The 17,296-nt window shown below is 41.6% G+C and overlaps 1 protein-coding gene across 2 annotated transcripts in view; it reads right to left on the bottom strand.

The window, feature by feature from the left end:
* Positions 1 to 17,296, bottom strand: part of nphp4 (nephronophthisis 4) — a 475,487-nt gene that overhangs the window by 296,171 nt on the left and 162,020 nt on the right. For both annotated transcript variants that reach the window (XR_005945404.1, XM_041207356.1), the window contains exon 5: positions 4,788 to 4,943. Coding sequence is in view for 1 of the 2 variants with exons in the window: in XM_041207356.1 (XP_041063290.1) it covers positions 4,788 to 4,943 (156 nt within the window). In the remaining variant the exon portion in view is untranslated. The remainder of the gene's footprint in view (positions 1 to 4,787; positions 4,944 to 17,296) is intronic.

The following is a 17,296-nucleotide window of genomic DNA, read 5'->3' as shown; positions in this document are numbered from 1 at the left end:
AAATAGCATGTTCTACATTCTGACACTGAGAAAACTGATCTGGCCTTGGATGATAGTGAGATAAGGGCGATGAAGACAGTGCATAATGGCTTCCCTAGTGCACTTTAACTTTAATTGTTACATAATTCATTTTTTGCTACATCTTCCAGGGTGATCACAGGACTCTGCTGATTGGAGTGCAGCAACAGAAGAATCTTCAGTCAGTATGCAGACAGCAGCGTATGCTCAGAGCAGACGTTATACTCACAGGAAATGGGAGTGACAGCAAGCCAAGGAACCAGCTGCAGTGGCAACCAGAGTACACCCAAGCAGGGTATTTTGTAGAGTTCTCTCTTCTAGCTTACCCTTGAATAGTTCATCCCCATTTCATTACAACTTAAAGAAGAAATGCCTGTTGTATCCTGTCCTTGTTCAACAAAGCAGTGTATTTCATCATTTGCTTGTTGTGGGGCTTTATGCTGCAACAAGTTTTAAATGAAATATTTATATTCTGAATGTACTGTGGTTGTGTTAAGGTTGCAGGATGAAATTCCAGGATGAACAGCAACACTGAGGCAACTACACATGTACAAGGTTGCATATGCCGTAGTAATTACAACTATAAAGCAATGCGCAAGCTTACATTCATTTTCGCAGCCATGAACTTTCCCTGATGTGTCCCTGTCATTCTAGACAAGTGGCCAGGAGCTCAGACTACGAGTGGCAATCTGCCGATGCTGAGTGCAAATGTTGCTTTGCCTTCCAAACAGGATTTTCCACTGCTAATTTCATCCAGCCCATGATTAATAGCCCGTTTGGGTTCAATTATGATATCCTCCAACATTTAGGCTCAGATGTGAAGAATGACCACTAAGGCCAGGTACTGGTTAATGACCCAGTACCATGGAGTCATGTTTGCATACTTGTCACTCCCCAGTGACAGTGAGGAGCAGCGGGAGAAAAGATAAATGATTTGAAAATCTCAGGCTGGAAAGCACAAAGGCTAAAAGATCCTTGATCAAACTCTTGAAAGTGATCTCCATGCCATCAGAGTTACTAATGCCATCGTGTGTGCACTACAGCATTGCCCTCAAAGGCAGCACATATGTATAAAGGAGAACAACTTTGTTTCAGCTTCTGATTTGAGAGCGAGATCATTGAAGGATGGTATTTCTTACAAAGTTAGACCATTTGTTGATGAGTTTACTCAGACATTGGGTATAATTGGTTGATATATATTGCAGTTCATTCGGATAGAAGATTTATAGTTAAGATTGATGAGCTCAGTTGAAGAAAAAAGCAGCAGCTTTTCCGTCTGATTTTGTAAAGTCAGTATATCACTATGTTCAATTCCTCATTTCTGCTTAGTTGGCTGACTTAAACGAGGACAGAGGTGAAGTGCAACAATTAGCATTGGCATTAGGCAGAGGGTAAAAATAAAACAATCTGGGACCTCATTTCTGATTGCTATTTAATGGCTCCTACTGGAAAACTTTGAAGAGAACAAGTTTGGTTTCAGTTGTGATATCCTCCAACATCTAGGCTCAGACGTGAAGAATGACTACTTAAGCCAGGTGCTGATGGGTGGTTAGTAACCCAGCTCCACTGAGTCTTGTTTGCATACTCATCACTCTCCAGCAGCAGTGAGGAGTAAGGAGACAAAAGAGGCAACAAAAAAATTAAAACTAAATGAAAATTAGAAAAATAAAGCTTTGCCAGTAGCAAACATCAAATTTATTCAACAACCTGTCATTAAATTGGCAAAAAAAATGCTGGTGCACTTGTAACTGAGCCCTGTTTCCAGCGGTCAGCCATTGCATCCCCTTCACCTCACATCTTGCCTTATTGCCAATCCTCCACTCTTGTTGCTTTAATTCAACCTTCTTAAATAAAATGCACAAAGGGTTTAGGAAAACATATTCCAAACACAAAGCAGCACCTAATATGCACTGCATAAGCAAATTCACAAACTAAGCTGGTTTAGTGAACAAGTTCTGCTTAAGCCTCCCACACAGACCCAAGTACTCAGCACGAACTTAAGGCACTGATTCTCAATACAAATGAAGCAATAGATATTTTCAGGTCAAAAAACAAGGCCACTTAACACAAAGCTTGTCTGGCAGGTCTGAGTCCCTCATGACTGAGCAGTGACTGTGATAATTTTTCTATTTGATCACTTGCAGAGAATATAAGTAAGAACGGTCAAGGCCTAAGAATTGCTTTTTGACACTATAATTTGGAGATAAGCTTGAATAACCATGATGAATGTGAATATTCTGTGCCTCTCACAGTTCTCTGCACACCAGGAGACAGCTTAGAATATTGAGAGTGAATCTGAGTTTATCACTGCAAACATCCCACTCATTTTGTGGAACAAAATTCTTAGCATAGCCAGAAGCAGATAGGAATAAACTATGGCTAGTTCTAAGTTGTCCCCATTCTTCTTTTTCGCTATCCTCATCTTCCTCTTTGTTCTCTCTCTGTCCTTCCCTCTCTGTACATTTTTGCTCCTATCCTTACTTCCTTGTCTCCTTCTCTCTCCCCTACCCCGCCCCTTCTGCTTTTCTATCTCCCTCTCCTTGATTTTCTTTCTTCTTTCCTTGTACATTTTTTTACCTTCCCTTCTGTTTCTCTCTCTCCAATAAGCCTGGTCCTATCATTCTGCTTTATATGACTCGCATCTTTTCATTACAGAATGTCAGGTACGGTGAACAACAGAGCCAGGGGCGGAGGGCAGTGCTACGAAAGGGCACATACAGCAGCATCAAGGCCACTGAACAAGGAGCAAGGACAGTGGATTAGGCAGTAGAAGGAGCACTCACAGGGTGCAAGTGCTGAAAGAGTACACAGCCAAAAGAGGGGCTTCCGAGGCTTTGTGCCACAAAGCAGTAGGAGGACCACCAGCTTTCTGCAACATTTTATCTGCATGCTCAGCTCAGTTACCCCAGAATCTACTGAGCCAGGCTACATCCTAACAGTGCAAAGAGGATGGAGAAAAAAAGAAGCTTTCTCCTTTTTTCCAGCTCGGATCTTATATCCTTAGAACGACAAAATTATAGAAACTTGGATGACTGATTAGTTTGGACAACTACCATCTTGTCAATTAGTGATGGAGCAAAAGTTAGGGCCTGCAAGTTCAGCAAGCTCATGTGTCCTACAATTCTTCGTATTTCTTAAGTTTTTATATTCTTCATATTTCAAAGGAATCTCATTTCTATTGAATCATTAAGAAAGAAAGAAAAAACTTGCATTTATATAGCACCTTCACATCCTCAAAACACCCCAAAGCACTTCACAGTCAGTGGAGTGCTTCTGAGGAGCATGGCAACCAGTTTGCAGACAAGATTCCAATATCAGTAACACGATAAATGATCAGTTATCTGCTTTTGGTGGTGCTGGTTGCAGGAAGAATGTTGTCAGTTGCAGGAAGAATGTTGCCAGGAGAATGGGAGAATTCTTTACTCTTCTTCAAAAAATGCCATGGGATATTGCACATCTACCTGAATGCACAGACAGGCCTCAGTTTAAGTTTTCCTCTGCAAGACAGCACTTTTATGAATGAGTCATTCTCTCAATAATCCACTGAAATGTCAGCCTGGAATATGTACTCATGTCCTAGAGTGAGGTTCGAAAACCAACCTATTGACACAGAGACGAGTGCTACCAGGATGACAAGCTGAGAAAATTACAGCTCTTCAAAATTATTCAACATAGTCTGTCTAAATTGACTAGGAAAGAAACAAGATTGTTTGGTTTTATTGTAGAGAGATCAGGGTGAGAAAGCAGGCAAGGCAAGCGTGAAAGAACCTTGCCTACAGTAATTAAGTTGAGACATTCAGTTTGAGGGGTGGGTTAGCTCAGTTGGCTAGATGATTATAGCTAGTGCATGGTTCAGAATAACATAAACAGCAAGGGTTCAATTCCTGTTTGGGTGAGGTAGACTTGGGACCTGTCTCTTCACCCTACCTTAGAGTGGAAGACAATGGCAAAACACCAGTGAAAAAACTGCTAAGTAAACGGTTCAGGATGAAACATCAGTAGACAATGAGCCAAGGACAAGCCTTTGGGCAGAGTACACGTGAATGAATTTAATTGAAATAAAACCTAAAATAGTTGCATAACCTATTTCAGATTTCAGTCATTGTCTGCAGCCAGTGAGTACAATGGTTTCTATTACTTACTTGGAAAAACTCAGCAGGTCTGGCAGCATCGGTGGAGAAGAAAAGAGTTGACGTTTCGAGTCCTCATGACCCTTCAACAGAACTGAGTAAATCTAAGGAGAGGGGTGAAATATAAGCTGGTTTAAGGTGTGGGGGGGAGAAGAGAGAGAAGTGGCGGGGGGGTGGTTGTAAGGACAAGCAAGCAGTGTTAGGAGCAGATAATCAAAAGATGTCACAGACAAAAGAACACAGAGGCATTGAAGGTGGTGATATTATCTAAACAAATGTGCTAATTAAGAATGGATGGTAGGGCACTCAAGGTACAGCTCTAGTGGGGGTGGGGTGGAAAGGCTAGCAGGGCATAAAAGATTTAAAAATAATGAAAATAGGTGGGAAAAGAAAAATCTATATAAATTATTGGAAAAAACAAAAGGAAGGGGGAAGAGACAAGAAGGGGGTGGGGAACGGAGGAGGGAGTTCAAGATCTAAAGTTGTTGATATCAATATTCAGTCCGGAGGCTGTAAAGTGCCTAGTCAACTCTTTTCTTCTCCACCGATGCTGCCAGACCTGCTGAGTTTTTCCAGGTAATTCTGTTTTTGTTTTGGATTTCCAGCATCCACAGTTTTTTGTTTTTATCTATTACTTACTTGTCTGCTTAGAAGGTGCAACCACCCCAGGAATTGTTTCTGTCCCCGAGACCAACATGTTTTCTGGGATGAGGTGACTAGCTTCCATCAGGGGAGGATGTGATGAAAGTGAGTAAAAAATGGTGCTGCCTTCAATCAACGTCATAAACTTATTCTCTAAAACAGAAAAAGATAAATATATTGGTAAGTTATTATCTGTTATCCAATAACATATTGGGCCAAATTTTCATTCAACTGCAGAGGCGGGTGGGCCCACAATTTCTCGCTACTGCCTGGTGTGTTGGTCTCCTGCCATGTTCCCACCTCTGGGCAATTTTCATGGAGGCAGGGTCAGGGGGTAAGAGGTTGGGGGGGGGGGGGGGGGGGGGGGTGGCGGCGTGAAAGCTTCCCACCTGCATGTAGAGGTTCACCCATTAGACCAATTAAAGGGTCTAGTAAGGCCACTCTTGCACATGTCAACTGGAATTTTCCATGTAGGCCCCTGCTGAGGCTGAAAACCTCAGGGGCGGGGTGGAGGGGCATGCTGGACTGGGGTGAGAGGGCTACCATTCTATCCAGCTAGAAAATACCCCACTTACTGACAAAACCCCACAACTGCCATGCCATAGGGCCACAGCTGCCGCCGCTGGCAGTCCATTAGCAGATTGCCCCTCCACAGTGACAGCCTGGCAGTTGTGGCCTCTTTGATTTTAGAAATCTGTTAAACCTCTTCAGAGGGCACCCCATCTGGTGGGATTGGCTTCTATTGGCCCTCCATTCTTAGGAGATCACCCTCCATTAATTGGATGGAGCTCCCAAAGGCAGCCACGTTATTGGCCACCTCCTCAAAAATGGCCTTCTAGGTCCCAACACTGACCTCTATGTGTTTCCAACTCTCATTTTCTCCCAATGCCAGGATCAGGACCAAACAATTGTTTCTTTGAAGTCCAGAATATACCTTTAACCATTTTTATGCAAGAGTCTTATCCCACATTTACACCAGGGCACTGGTGAAATAGGATGCAATATTTACTCTTTGTTATGACAGGGCAAGATTAGTGTTGCTGTTACTTTTTTCAATTCACCTGTCATTTAGAGACATTGGGGGGGTGTATTTGCCCAAGCCATTGGAGCTGGGTTTGGAGATTGGGGATGTAGGGGGAGGGTGGGGGGGCGGAGGGGTGCGGTATGAGTTCAAAAATCAGGAGAAAACAGGTCGGGAGTAGATTCATAGTCTTGTCAGCAACCTGCACAGCAACAACGTATTTAAGGAGGCAATTGAGAGAAATTTTACACCTGCAATGGCTATTTGCCAACAGTGGACGAGTGACACGCAACATCTAGAAAATGGCATCTTTAAGGAGGATAGTGCGCAGCAGGAAATCATTGAGGCCTGTAATTGACATACACTCAGTGCTATCAAAGGGGGAAAGCTGCAGGCACGAGGTCAACCACAGGCAGAGGCTTGTAATGGCAGGAGCAGGTCACTTAGGGTGTTATTAATGACAGCGGTCTTGGTAAGGAAATTGCTGGCAGTTCCTGCAGAAGACTTTCACAACTCAGCACAGCTTACAGGCCTTTCCTGGACCTTTTCCATTTTCTTCAGGAGCAGCTGCTCCAAGCCCCCACTGCTCAAATCGCACTGCAGCCACTGTGAAGGCTGCCGGTTGCCTTTGAAATCCCCCACACTCAAAAGCGATCCCAACTCATCACCCCGCCCACTATCCCGAATTGGACTTTGATCCCCAAGGGGGATTCCTAATTGGAACCCTTCAGAAAGTTTAACCACAAGGCCCGCTGCTCACGTGTCTGGGGTCCCAACCCTGAAATCACCCCGCCATTCATACAAAAACTAAGGTGGTTAGATTCCACCCATTATGCTCAAGTTTCAACCTGGACACTAAATACTGGGTATTTGACTGGAAGGTGCATCACAACTGAGATCCAGTAACTCAGCATAGCTTGGGATCAAACTCTATTTCTCTCTCCACAGATGCTGTCGACCTAAATGTTTCCAGCATTTTCTATTTTTATTTATGCTCAAATCATTCTCACAAGAACAGTGACCAGCGGACGGTATTGCAATATCCACAGAACAGTTTCAAGTGGAATGCCAACTGTTTGCGGCAGTTTAAATGTTTTCTTTTGTATAATTAGTCACGGGAGATACACCAGATTCTAGCTCAATGACAAGCTCTTTAATCTTGTAGTATCCCTTTTGAAGTTTCAAGTTTTATTCACAAAAATAATTAGCACTTGCTTATATTGATAGATCAGTCATGAGAGTGCGTGTGCATGCACACAGAGAGGAGGCAATCTTAATAAGGGGAAGGTAATGGAAATCAGTACAAATATTTTAAAAGGTTATCTAACAGGATTTGAATTGCTGAAGCTCTATAAAGTGTGTAGAAATAATATTGAAGAGGCCTCGGCAGTGGAAGACATGCTGTGCTGTTGCCAGCATCAAAAAGGAAACACGAGATAAAAAGGCACTTGGCTAAAATTCTCACACTGAGTAAATTAATTATTATGCTAATGACGTAAATTAAGAAGAGTCAGTCAGTTCCACAATTATTTCATACATTGTGGAAAACTATGGAAATATATTTAAGTGCGAAGCTGGCACTTGAGTAACCTGGTTCTTTCACATTTCAGGCATGCAGAACATTGCAAACGTAAAACACCAACTGTTCTACTAAAATTAAATGGCCAGACCTGCAGGGATTCAGCAGCATCAAAGGAAAACTGTGGGTGTATGGATCTGCTATTATATCTGTCTTTTCGATACAGTAAACCAAGACCCGCTCTGCCCTCTCAGGCAGGTGTAAAAGATCCAATGGCACTTTTGTGAAGCAGGGGAATTCTCCATGGCATCCTTGTCAATTTACATCCCTTAACCAACATCATCTCCAAAACGATTCTCCAGTTATTATCACACTGTTGTTTAGGGACCTTGCTGGGTGTGCATTGGCTGCCACATTTCCTACACGTAGGACAGCTGCTTTGTGAGCCCTTTGTTATATCTTCAATTGTTCAATAGAGTGAGAGATAGTGCCCTTAGACTAGAAACTAGCTCTTAAGAGATGTCTTTTATTATTAGTGGGGAAGGGAAGGAGCTGTTAGAAATACACATAATGGCTTTCAGAAAAATACATATCTGATCATCATTTAAGGCAATCACTAGAACCTTAGATAAGGGAAACCTGGCAGGCATTGGCCGGGATTTTCCGGTTCCATTGTGGTTGGACCCGCCAATGGGAGATTCGGCAGCCCAGCCAAAAGTCCATTGACTTTCAGCAGAACCGGATGATCCCAACAGTAAGCGGGGCTGGAAAATCGCACTCATTGTCTACCTAAGCTTACAGAAAAGCCTTTGGTAAGGTCCCTCATACTAGGTTACATCATATGATATGAAATTGATTCCAATCCTGTAGCCAAGATCTCACAGTTAATGGATGTGGTTTAAAGGGTGCCTGGAGGCAAATTACCAGTGGCATTCCACAGGGATCTTGCCTAGGCCCACTGTCTTTCTTAATGACCTGGACAGTGATATTGGGAATATGGTCAGTAAGTCCACAGATGACACCAAAATCTGTGCAAGGGTTAAGATTGTAGTGGAGTGCAATCAAACGTTAAAAAAAAGGTTTGCTAGAAAAATAACCCAACCAATGGTAAATAAAGTTTAACTTAAATAAATATAGTGCCATACAAATAGATAGGACCAACACAGAATATATGTATCTTTTGCAAGGAACATTACTAAAAGAGGTTGAGGGAAAAAATGATCTGGTGTTATTGTGCACAGATCACTGAAGGTCCCTGACCAACGTAGAGAAACTGTAACATTATATAATAATTTGCCATTGTCAGTATCCTTCCATCTATGAAAGATACTGGACACATAGCAAACAAATCCATTTCAGATGGAGTGTCTTCATATGGTGCACCTTTGCAGATGGCTGAAGAGACCAAGCCTTGTGAGGCAAGTTCTGCCACATGTATTTACAATGCAGAAACAGACTATTCAGCCCAAAAGATCCATGCGAGCGTTTATGCTCCATACAAGCCTCCTCCCCCACACTTCATCTAAGCCTATCGGCAGATCCTTCTATTCCATTCTTCCGCATGTGCTTACTTAGCTTCCTCTTGAGTGCATTAATACTATTGGCTCAATTACTACTGGTGTTAGCAAGTTCCACATTTTAATCACTTTCTGGGTGACGAGGTTTCCCTGGAATTCCCTACTTGTGACTATCTTTTACTTTAATCCCCTAGTCCACAAGTGGAAGCATTTTTTTCTACATGTAGGTTGTCAAACCCATTCATAATCTTGAAGACCTCGCTCAGGTCATCCATATGTCTTCCCTTTTCTAGAGAAAAGAGCCTCAGCCTGTTGAATATTTTCTGATAGAGGGAGGCGGTGGAGTAGTGCTAATGTCGCTGGATCAGTAATCCATAGTAATTCAAAGGCTCAGGCTAATGGTGGTGGAATTAAAATTTAATTAATGAAGAAATTGGAATTGAAAGCTAGTCTCAGTAATGGCAAGCTTGAATCAATCATCAATTGTTGCAAAAACCCATTAGGTTCACTAATTTCTTTAAGGAAGGAAATCTGTCATCCTTACTTGGTCTGGCCTACATGTAACTCCAGATCCACAACAATGTGGCTGACTCTCCGCTATCCTCTGAAATTGTCGAGCAAGCCACTCAGTTCAAGGACAATTAGGGATGGGCAACAAATCCTGGCCTTGCCAGTGACACTCAAATCCCCATGAAAGAATAAAAAAAAACTAGCTAAAGCCAGCAGGATATTGGGTTGTATTAATAAAATCAATCATTCTGCATAAATAAAAGGACTGTATTTTGTCAATATACGTGTTATTGGTCAGACTGTATCTAGAAAACTGTGCTCAGTTTTGGTCCTCACATAGTGGGTGATATAGTGGCCTTGAAATAGGTCCAGAGGAGTGTCTTGCCTCGTTTCTCTTGTTAATGATGCACACAGCTGTCAACATTGTAGCTGAGCTAACTTTATTGATAGTATATTTTCCTAACATGAACATATATCTGCCATGTCTGAACTCTAGCAAGACAGGCTCCAAAATGTGCTATCTGACCTTCAACCCCTAGGTCAGGTGACCCCAGTTATAGTACAGAATACTGTATGATATCTAATACTGGAGTCCACATCCACAATCAGCTATTGTCATGATATTTCCCTTTTTTGATCAGACCTTTTTGTCTTTTACTCATCTCTGTATCTCTTTTTTTTCACAACTCTTCCACTGGATGTTCTGAATGGTGACAGAGATGATTCTGAAGGACAAGGGGCCTTCTCCAGCACTGTGTCACTATCACCCCTTGGATAGTTTTCAGGACTCTCGGGCTTTGTCTGGTTATCTATTGCTTCATTGGTCCATTCTGGTTTTCGCTCTTCAGCTACGCTTTCTGGTTCAGAGCAGGGTTGCATTTCATTTATTTTCTGTAAGAATTTCCAGTTCCTCCTGTACTGTTGCCCATTTGGAGTCTGTTCTATGTAAGAGCTTGGTTCTCCTGTGATTCCTGTGAGAACAGTAGGATTCCAGGTCCCTTCATGCTGAATCCTGACCTTCTCCCCCATGTTCAGGTCAGGCATAGGACTGGGGTGCCTCAATCAAAGTACTGTGTCTGCTTCTGCTGTATCAGTTTGAGCAGATTCTGCACACAGTGGCTGTGGAAATAACAGTTGGAGCACCGTTGGAAGCTTAGTTCATAGTCTTCTCCCCATCAGGAGCTGTGCTAGAGATAATCCAATGCCCTCCAACGGAGTATTCCTGAAATCCAGCACATAGGGGTCTCTTCTATCCACCTTTGCCTTCTTCAACAGGGGTTTGAAGGTCTGCATGGTATGTTCCACCATTTCTTTGGATTGTGGATATTTGGGACTTGACGTAGTACAGCAAAACTCCCAGTCCTGTGTAAATTTGCGAAACTCAGTGCCTGACAATTGTGGACTGTTATCTGGGGTGAGCACTTCAGGTATGCCCTGACAAGAAAAAAAATTAATTTAAATAATTTACTACAGTGATGCTGTTACTATCAAAAAACTTTGAGTAATAATCTACTGCTCGTTGCTACTCTCTACTGTCAAATATGAACAAGTATACTCCAATTTTCTGCCAGGGCCTCTTTGGAACACTGTGTGATTCTTTTTGTTGTGGTTTACTGTACTTTTGGCACACTGCGCATGCATTCACTATTCGCCCAAATTGTGCTCCCATTCCAGGCCAACGCATTACATCTCGAGCTCTTCTCCTACATGTTTCTATGCCAAGGTGGCTTTCATGTATGTGCTGCAGCATTTCTTTCCTCAGCGTTTAAGGAAGTATAATCTAATCTCCCTAGAAAAATATTCCTTCTGCTACATGAAGTTCCCAGCGAAAGTTCCAGTACTCTTGTACAGCAGGAGGGGCTCCGCTCCGATGTGTGAGCAAACTGGCTGGCCCAATCTGCTGCACTTTTCTCAGGGTGGCATCATTCTTGGTAACTTCCCTGATTCATCTAGTTTGGTTACAGCCACAGCTAAATTCTTTGTCAGCATGTGAACCTGTGCTTCTGTTTATTTATCCTCTTCCTCCGTGATGGGTAGGTATGCACGTGACAGAGTGTCCGCAATGTATATTTCCAGTTTATATTTAACTCTGACCTGGTAATTCTGCAGACTTGTTAGTAATCTTTGGATTCTTGGTGGTGCATAGTTCAGGGGTTTTTTCAAGTATAGCTTCCAAATGCTTCTGATCAGATTCTACCTATATGTCTTTGCCATAAACAAACTGGTGGAAGCGTTCTAAGCCAAACACAATTGCTAGCATTTCTTTCTCTATTTGGGCATACTGCTGCTGTATTTCAGTCATTGCCTTTGAAGTGTATGCCACTGGTGCCTAATTTTGCAAGAGGGCAGCTCCCAGGCCAGCCTTTGAAGCATCCACTGAGATTTTGACCAGCTGACTGACATCGTAATACTTTAACACTAGTGCCTGGGTCAGTGTTCTCTTCCAAAGTCAAAGCTTCCTGGTGATTTTATTCCCAGTGCTATTCCACATCATTTTGTAGAAGTTCTCTGGGAGGTGCTGTCAGGTCTGACATGTTCGGAATGAATTTGCCAAGTTAGGTCACCATTCCCAAAAACCTCTCCAAATCTGGGTTCATGACTGCTTCAATTTTACTCTGGTCCAGCTTCAGTCTCTCACTTGTTAGCACATGCCCCAGGTACATGATTTCATGAAGACCTATTTTGTTTCTTTCCTTCTTCAACTTGAGGCTCCTTTCTCTAACTCTGGCCAGCACCTGCCTCAGTCTGTTGTCGTGTTCTTCTCCTGAGGCGCCCCAGACCAACATATTATCGATATAGGTTTCCACACCCTCTAGACCTTCAAACAGCTGCTTCACTGTTCGATGGAACACCTCCACTGCTGAATTCATACCAAAACGTAAGTGTAAAAATCTGTATTGTCCATGTAGTGTGTTGAAGGTACAGAGATAGGAGCTGCATTCATCCAGCTTGACCTGCCAGAAGCCTAAACTCGCATCCAAGACTGAACAGTACTTAGCATCAGCTAGCTTACACGTGATCTCTTCTACGGTGGGCAGCTGATAACGCTCTCTTTGTACGGCCTGGTTTAGGTCTCTAGGATCCAGACAGACTTGCAGATTCCCATCTGAGTTTTCTACAATTACAATTGGATTAACCCACTTTGTGGGTTCTTCAATTTTCTTGATGATGTGAAGTTTCTCTATTCTGTCTGACTCTGCTTTCAATTTATCTCTCAGCATTACTGCTATTTTCCTGGGCAGGTATATTTTGGGTGTCACAGTCTCATCAATCTTGATGGTGTGTTCTCCTTTTAAGCAGCCAATCTCCAGAACACATCTTTATACTCAGGACGTCATCAGTGATGACAGCCATTAAATTCTCTTGATTAGCTTCAGATTTTCACAAGTTTTGATTCCAAGAATGGGTTTTGCATCAGTTTTCACCACTATGAATGGAATCGAGACTGTTTTTTGTAGTTCATTTTAAGTGCGCATTTGCCTTCTACAGCAGTTTTTCACCTGTATAGGTAGACAGATTCACTTTTGTTTTAGTTAGCTGTTTTTCTTTGCTTATCTTACAATACAGGCTTGTGGGAATGACATTTGCTTGTGAACCTGTGTCAAGCTTGAAATTCACCATCATGTTGGTAATTTTTAAATCAACTTTCCATTCGTCTTCTTTGGAATTTGTTGTTACTATACTAACAAAAAGTTCAGTTTCAGTGTCTGTGTCATCATCTGCAATCATGTGCACTTTCTTCGATTTACATATCTTAGCAAAGTGATTTAGTTTATCACAGTTCTTACACTGCTTTCTGTAGGTTGGACAACTACTTGGCAAGTGTTCTGTTCCACATCGGCTGAATTTAAATATTTTAATAGTAGTTTTGTTCTTTTTACCTTCAGGCTGTCTATTTGTTCTTTCCCGGGGCTGTTTCAGTTTAACGGTATCTAACTGCTTGAACGTGTGTGGTTTATCATCTTCTGTCATCTGTTTAATCTGGCATTTCATTGTCTCTGCTGCTCTGCAAATATTTATTGCTCTCTCCAGCTTGAGATCAACTTCTATCAAAAGCAGTTCTCTAAAAGATGTGCGATCCCGCACATTATTCTATCTCAGATGAATGATTCTTCAAGCTCTCCAAATTCACACGATTTGGCTCATTTTCTCAGCTCTGTTACGAACTGACTAATGTTGTCACTGCCTTACATGCACATAAAAAGCAATATCTTTCATACGTGATGTATTTCTTGGGGCTGCAGTAGGCTTCAAATTTTTCCATTATTTCTTTCAAGTCATTTCATCTCTCCTCACCTTCAAACGTAAATGGGCTTCTTTCATGCTAAGTGAAGAAAGATGGAAGACTGTACCTGAGGGTCCTTTTTATCAATGCCCGTCGCTGTGGGGTACAGTTTGAATCGCTGCTAGAACCTCCTCCAGTTTTCGGTGAGATTGCCCTCCAAACTGAGCTCTGTCAATGGTTCAGAACCTCCATTGTTACAGTTAGTTTATTTCTGACACCATGTCTTGTTTCTTTTTTTAATGATGCACACATAATGATCCACATTGTAACTGAGCCAACTTTATCGATAACATGAACATATATCTTCAGTGTCTGAATTCTTATCAAGGCAGGTTCCAACATATGCTATCTGACCTTCAACCCCCAGGTCAGGTGATTCTGTATAGAGTACAGAGTACCATATAGTATCTAATAGTGGAGTCCACAACCACAGTCAGCTATTATCATGTCAAGGAGAACTCCAAGAATGATTCCTAGCTTAAAGAACTTCAGTTACTTAGAAGACTGAAGGGTGTTGCCCTCTTTAATTTAGAGCAGCATAGATTTAGAAGCTCCTAAAATAGAGGTTTATAAAATAATTAAAGGACTGGATAGCATGTAATTGATAGATTATTCCAGTTTAACAGATTGCTGAGGACCAGGGACTATGTAAGTGTAGAAATAGGCTGATTGTAGGCAGTTCCTCTTTTCCCAGAGAATAGTGAGCCTCTGGAATATATTGTCAGCTAATGTGGTGGGTGCCTGACTCTCTGTATGTCATCAAGGGAGAGGTGGATCAGTTCTTGAATGAGGCTGAGATTGCAGAATATATATATTTATAGTAGAACTTGGTCTATGCGATCTCCTGGACTGATTTCAATCACCTGAGGGGGTTGGAGAGAAATTATCCAGAACATATTTTCTCTTATTGGCTTTGTTCTTTCCTCTGGATTTTTATCTCACTCAAGAGATTGTAGGGGGAATAGTCCATTCATGATGCTTCAGCTATCATGAAGTGTGGGGCTTGCTTGTCTTTTCCTGTCTGTCAATCTCAAATATTTGTATTAAAACAATGACTCTACTTCAAAATTAGTTCATTCAATGTAAATTGCTGTAGGGCATTCTGAAGTTATGAAAGGCGCTATATAAATGCAAGTCCTTTCCTTTTCCCTTTATTGGATTAAGGCTTTCACTTCCATAGTTTTTGCTGGGAAACGATCCCCACATTTGCACTCTGGGCTCTGTACCACAAATCATAGTCCAGCACACATACATATAGCTGCACCCAATACTGAATATAAAAGAGGAAGACTGGGTGCAGAGAGGTTGCTCTCCTGCATAATCAACAAATAGACCCAGTAAAATGAAGCATCTAAAGGATTACCAGGCTTAATAATCTCCATATCAGAAGAATTATAGTCAGCTGGCAAATAGCTAAAATGGTGTTGGTAATAATTACTAGCTAGCATAACTTTTCCAGCACCTGTGATAAAGGGGGATAAATTCTGATTAAAATTATCCATACATTATAGGGTCATTTACCTTCTGATCATTTTAGGTTCATATCTGAACGTTTAATGCTGCTAATGCTGTAAGTGGATGAAGAATAAACATTTGAAGAGATTCTTACCTTAATCAAAAGAGACGATTTGTTGGGAAGTTGGGGAAAACAGTTTTCAAAAAGCAAAGAGAAAAGACATTCTTTTTGTGACGGACAAATGCCAGCCACATGGAGAACTGCATGTCCCATCAGAAATGCTTGCTGAAATGAGCTCATCTACATGGCCACCATTTATAATTCCATCCTTGGTCAAGCACATCTTATCAAATTGCAAATTGAAGAACCAATGAATGAGCTCCTCCAATGACTTTGTTGGTGAATGTATTGCCCAGTGGAGCTCTGCAAACCATGAAGATCATATAATTTAATCCCCAAAAAACTAGTCTCAGAATCGGAATTACACCTTGCCAAGCGCCCCCCCACCCCCTACCCATCCCCTAACCCCCACCCACACCCTAACCCCAACCACACCTCCAGCCCCTCCCCCTGAGCTGGGAGGGAATAAGGGACATAATTGGCTATGCTTTCTGCTCCTAACTGCTATCCAGTGACACATTCAAGGAAGGGCACATGTGTGAGCTCAGAGTCAAGACAGGATGATTAGCAACGACTTCATGTCTAAATACCAATGAACACATTTTATTGATGAATTACCAGAGTGCTAGCAATACCTGTGAAATGAAACCCCAGCATGAGTCAGGACAGGGTCTAGGCCAAATGACTGGGGCACTAAAAAAAAATAAAGCAATAAATTTCAGCGCATGGTGCAATCTATATTTAACTTGACTCAAAGAAAGGAGGGGAGGTCCTAGATTATAGCCAGTGCCCTTTATTAGATAATTTCCCTTCTCATGCAACAGCTAATGATATTTTAAACCCTTACATGGGTCTCATGTCACAACAATTTTATAAAGTAACAAATGATGAAGTGCTGTGGAGGGCGAACAAACAAAGAAATTTGCTGAGCCTAATTAGGGGCAGACAGAAAGTCTGCTTCCGGCACATCTTAAAATGAAATGGACTTATAAGGGACGTTATGTAGGGGAGATTTCAAGGAGAAAGAGGATATCAATGCTGGATGGCTTGAATATTGAAAGAGATTATTGGCAAATGAAAAGTCTAGGACAAGATAGAGAGACATGCAAAGACAACTATAAGCCAAGGACCTGCCTTCGGGCAGAGCACACATGATGATGATGATAATGTGAGATGTAAATGAAATCAAATTCCCCAACATGCATCACCTCAAGTAAAGAATAACTGGAAAAGAGTCAGTAAATGATAAGACAGAATCCAAATGAGGGGGTTCTGATGACCAGACAAAGTGCAAGGATAAAGAGTGGCTTCTTCATATTCATCATCTCAATCCCTTAAAGACCACTGTCAACTGTGCCAGAATTATATATAACTGAGGATAATGAATCTTTGATACTTTTAATAAATCATATTGACGACCTAATGATCTGATGTCATAAATGTCTTCATTAAAGTAGCAGTTCACAGCAGTTAATTTTCAGCAATTCTTTGGCACTTCATAAAAATTAACTTAATTTGCTTTTTTGGTAAATGAAGCACATAGTTGAACTATCCAGAACTGAAGGTTCCAAACTTGACTTGGAAGCATTGTGAACATTAAGAGGATAGTGTAGAACTTTAAAAAGACATAGGCAGATTGGTGGAATGGGTGAACAAGTAGCAGATGAAGTTTAATGTGGAGAAATGTGAAGTGATTCATTTTGGTAGAAAGAACACAGGTAGACAATATAAAATAAAGGATATAATTATAAAGGGGGTGCAAGAGCAGATGGACCTGGGTGTATAATTGCATAAATCATTAAAGATGTTAGGACAGGCTGAGAGTGTGGTGAATAAAGCATACAGTATCTGAGGCTTTATTAATAGGGGCATAGAGCATAAAAGCAAGGAGACTACATTAAACTTGCATAGAACACTGGTTTGGCCTCAGCTTAAGTGTTGTGTCCAGTTCTGGACACCACATTTTAGGAAAAATGTGAAGGCATTAATGAGAGTAGAGAAAAGATTCACAAGAATGGTTACAGGGATGAGGAATTTCAGTTACATGGATAGATTGGAGAGGTCAGGACTGTTTTCCT

Source organism: Carcharodon carcharias, chromosome 15 (genome assembly GCF_017639515.1).
Source record: "Carcharodon carcharias isolate sCarCar2 chromosome 15, sCarCar2.pri, whole genome shotgun sequence".
NCBI classification, from domain to species: Eukaryota; Metazoa; Chordata; class Chondrichthyes; order Lamniformes; family Lamnidae; genus Carcharodon; species Carcharodon carcharias.
This window is presented reverse-complemented; position numbering and strand designations above follow the sequence as displayed.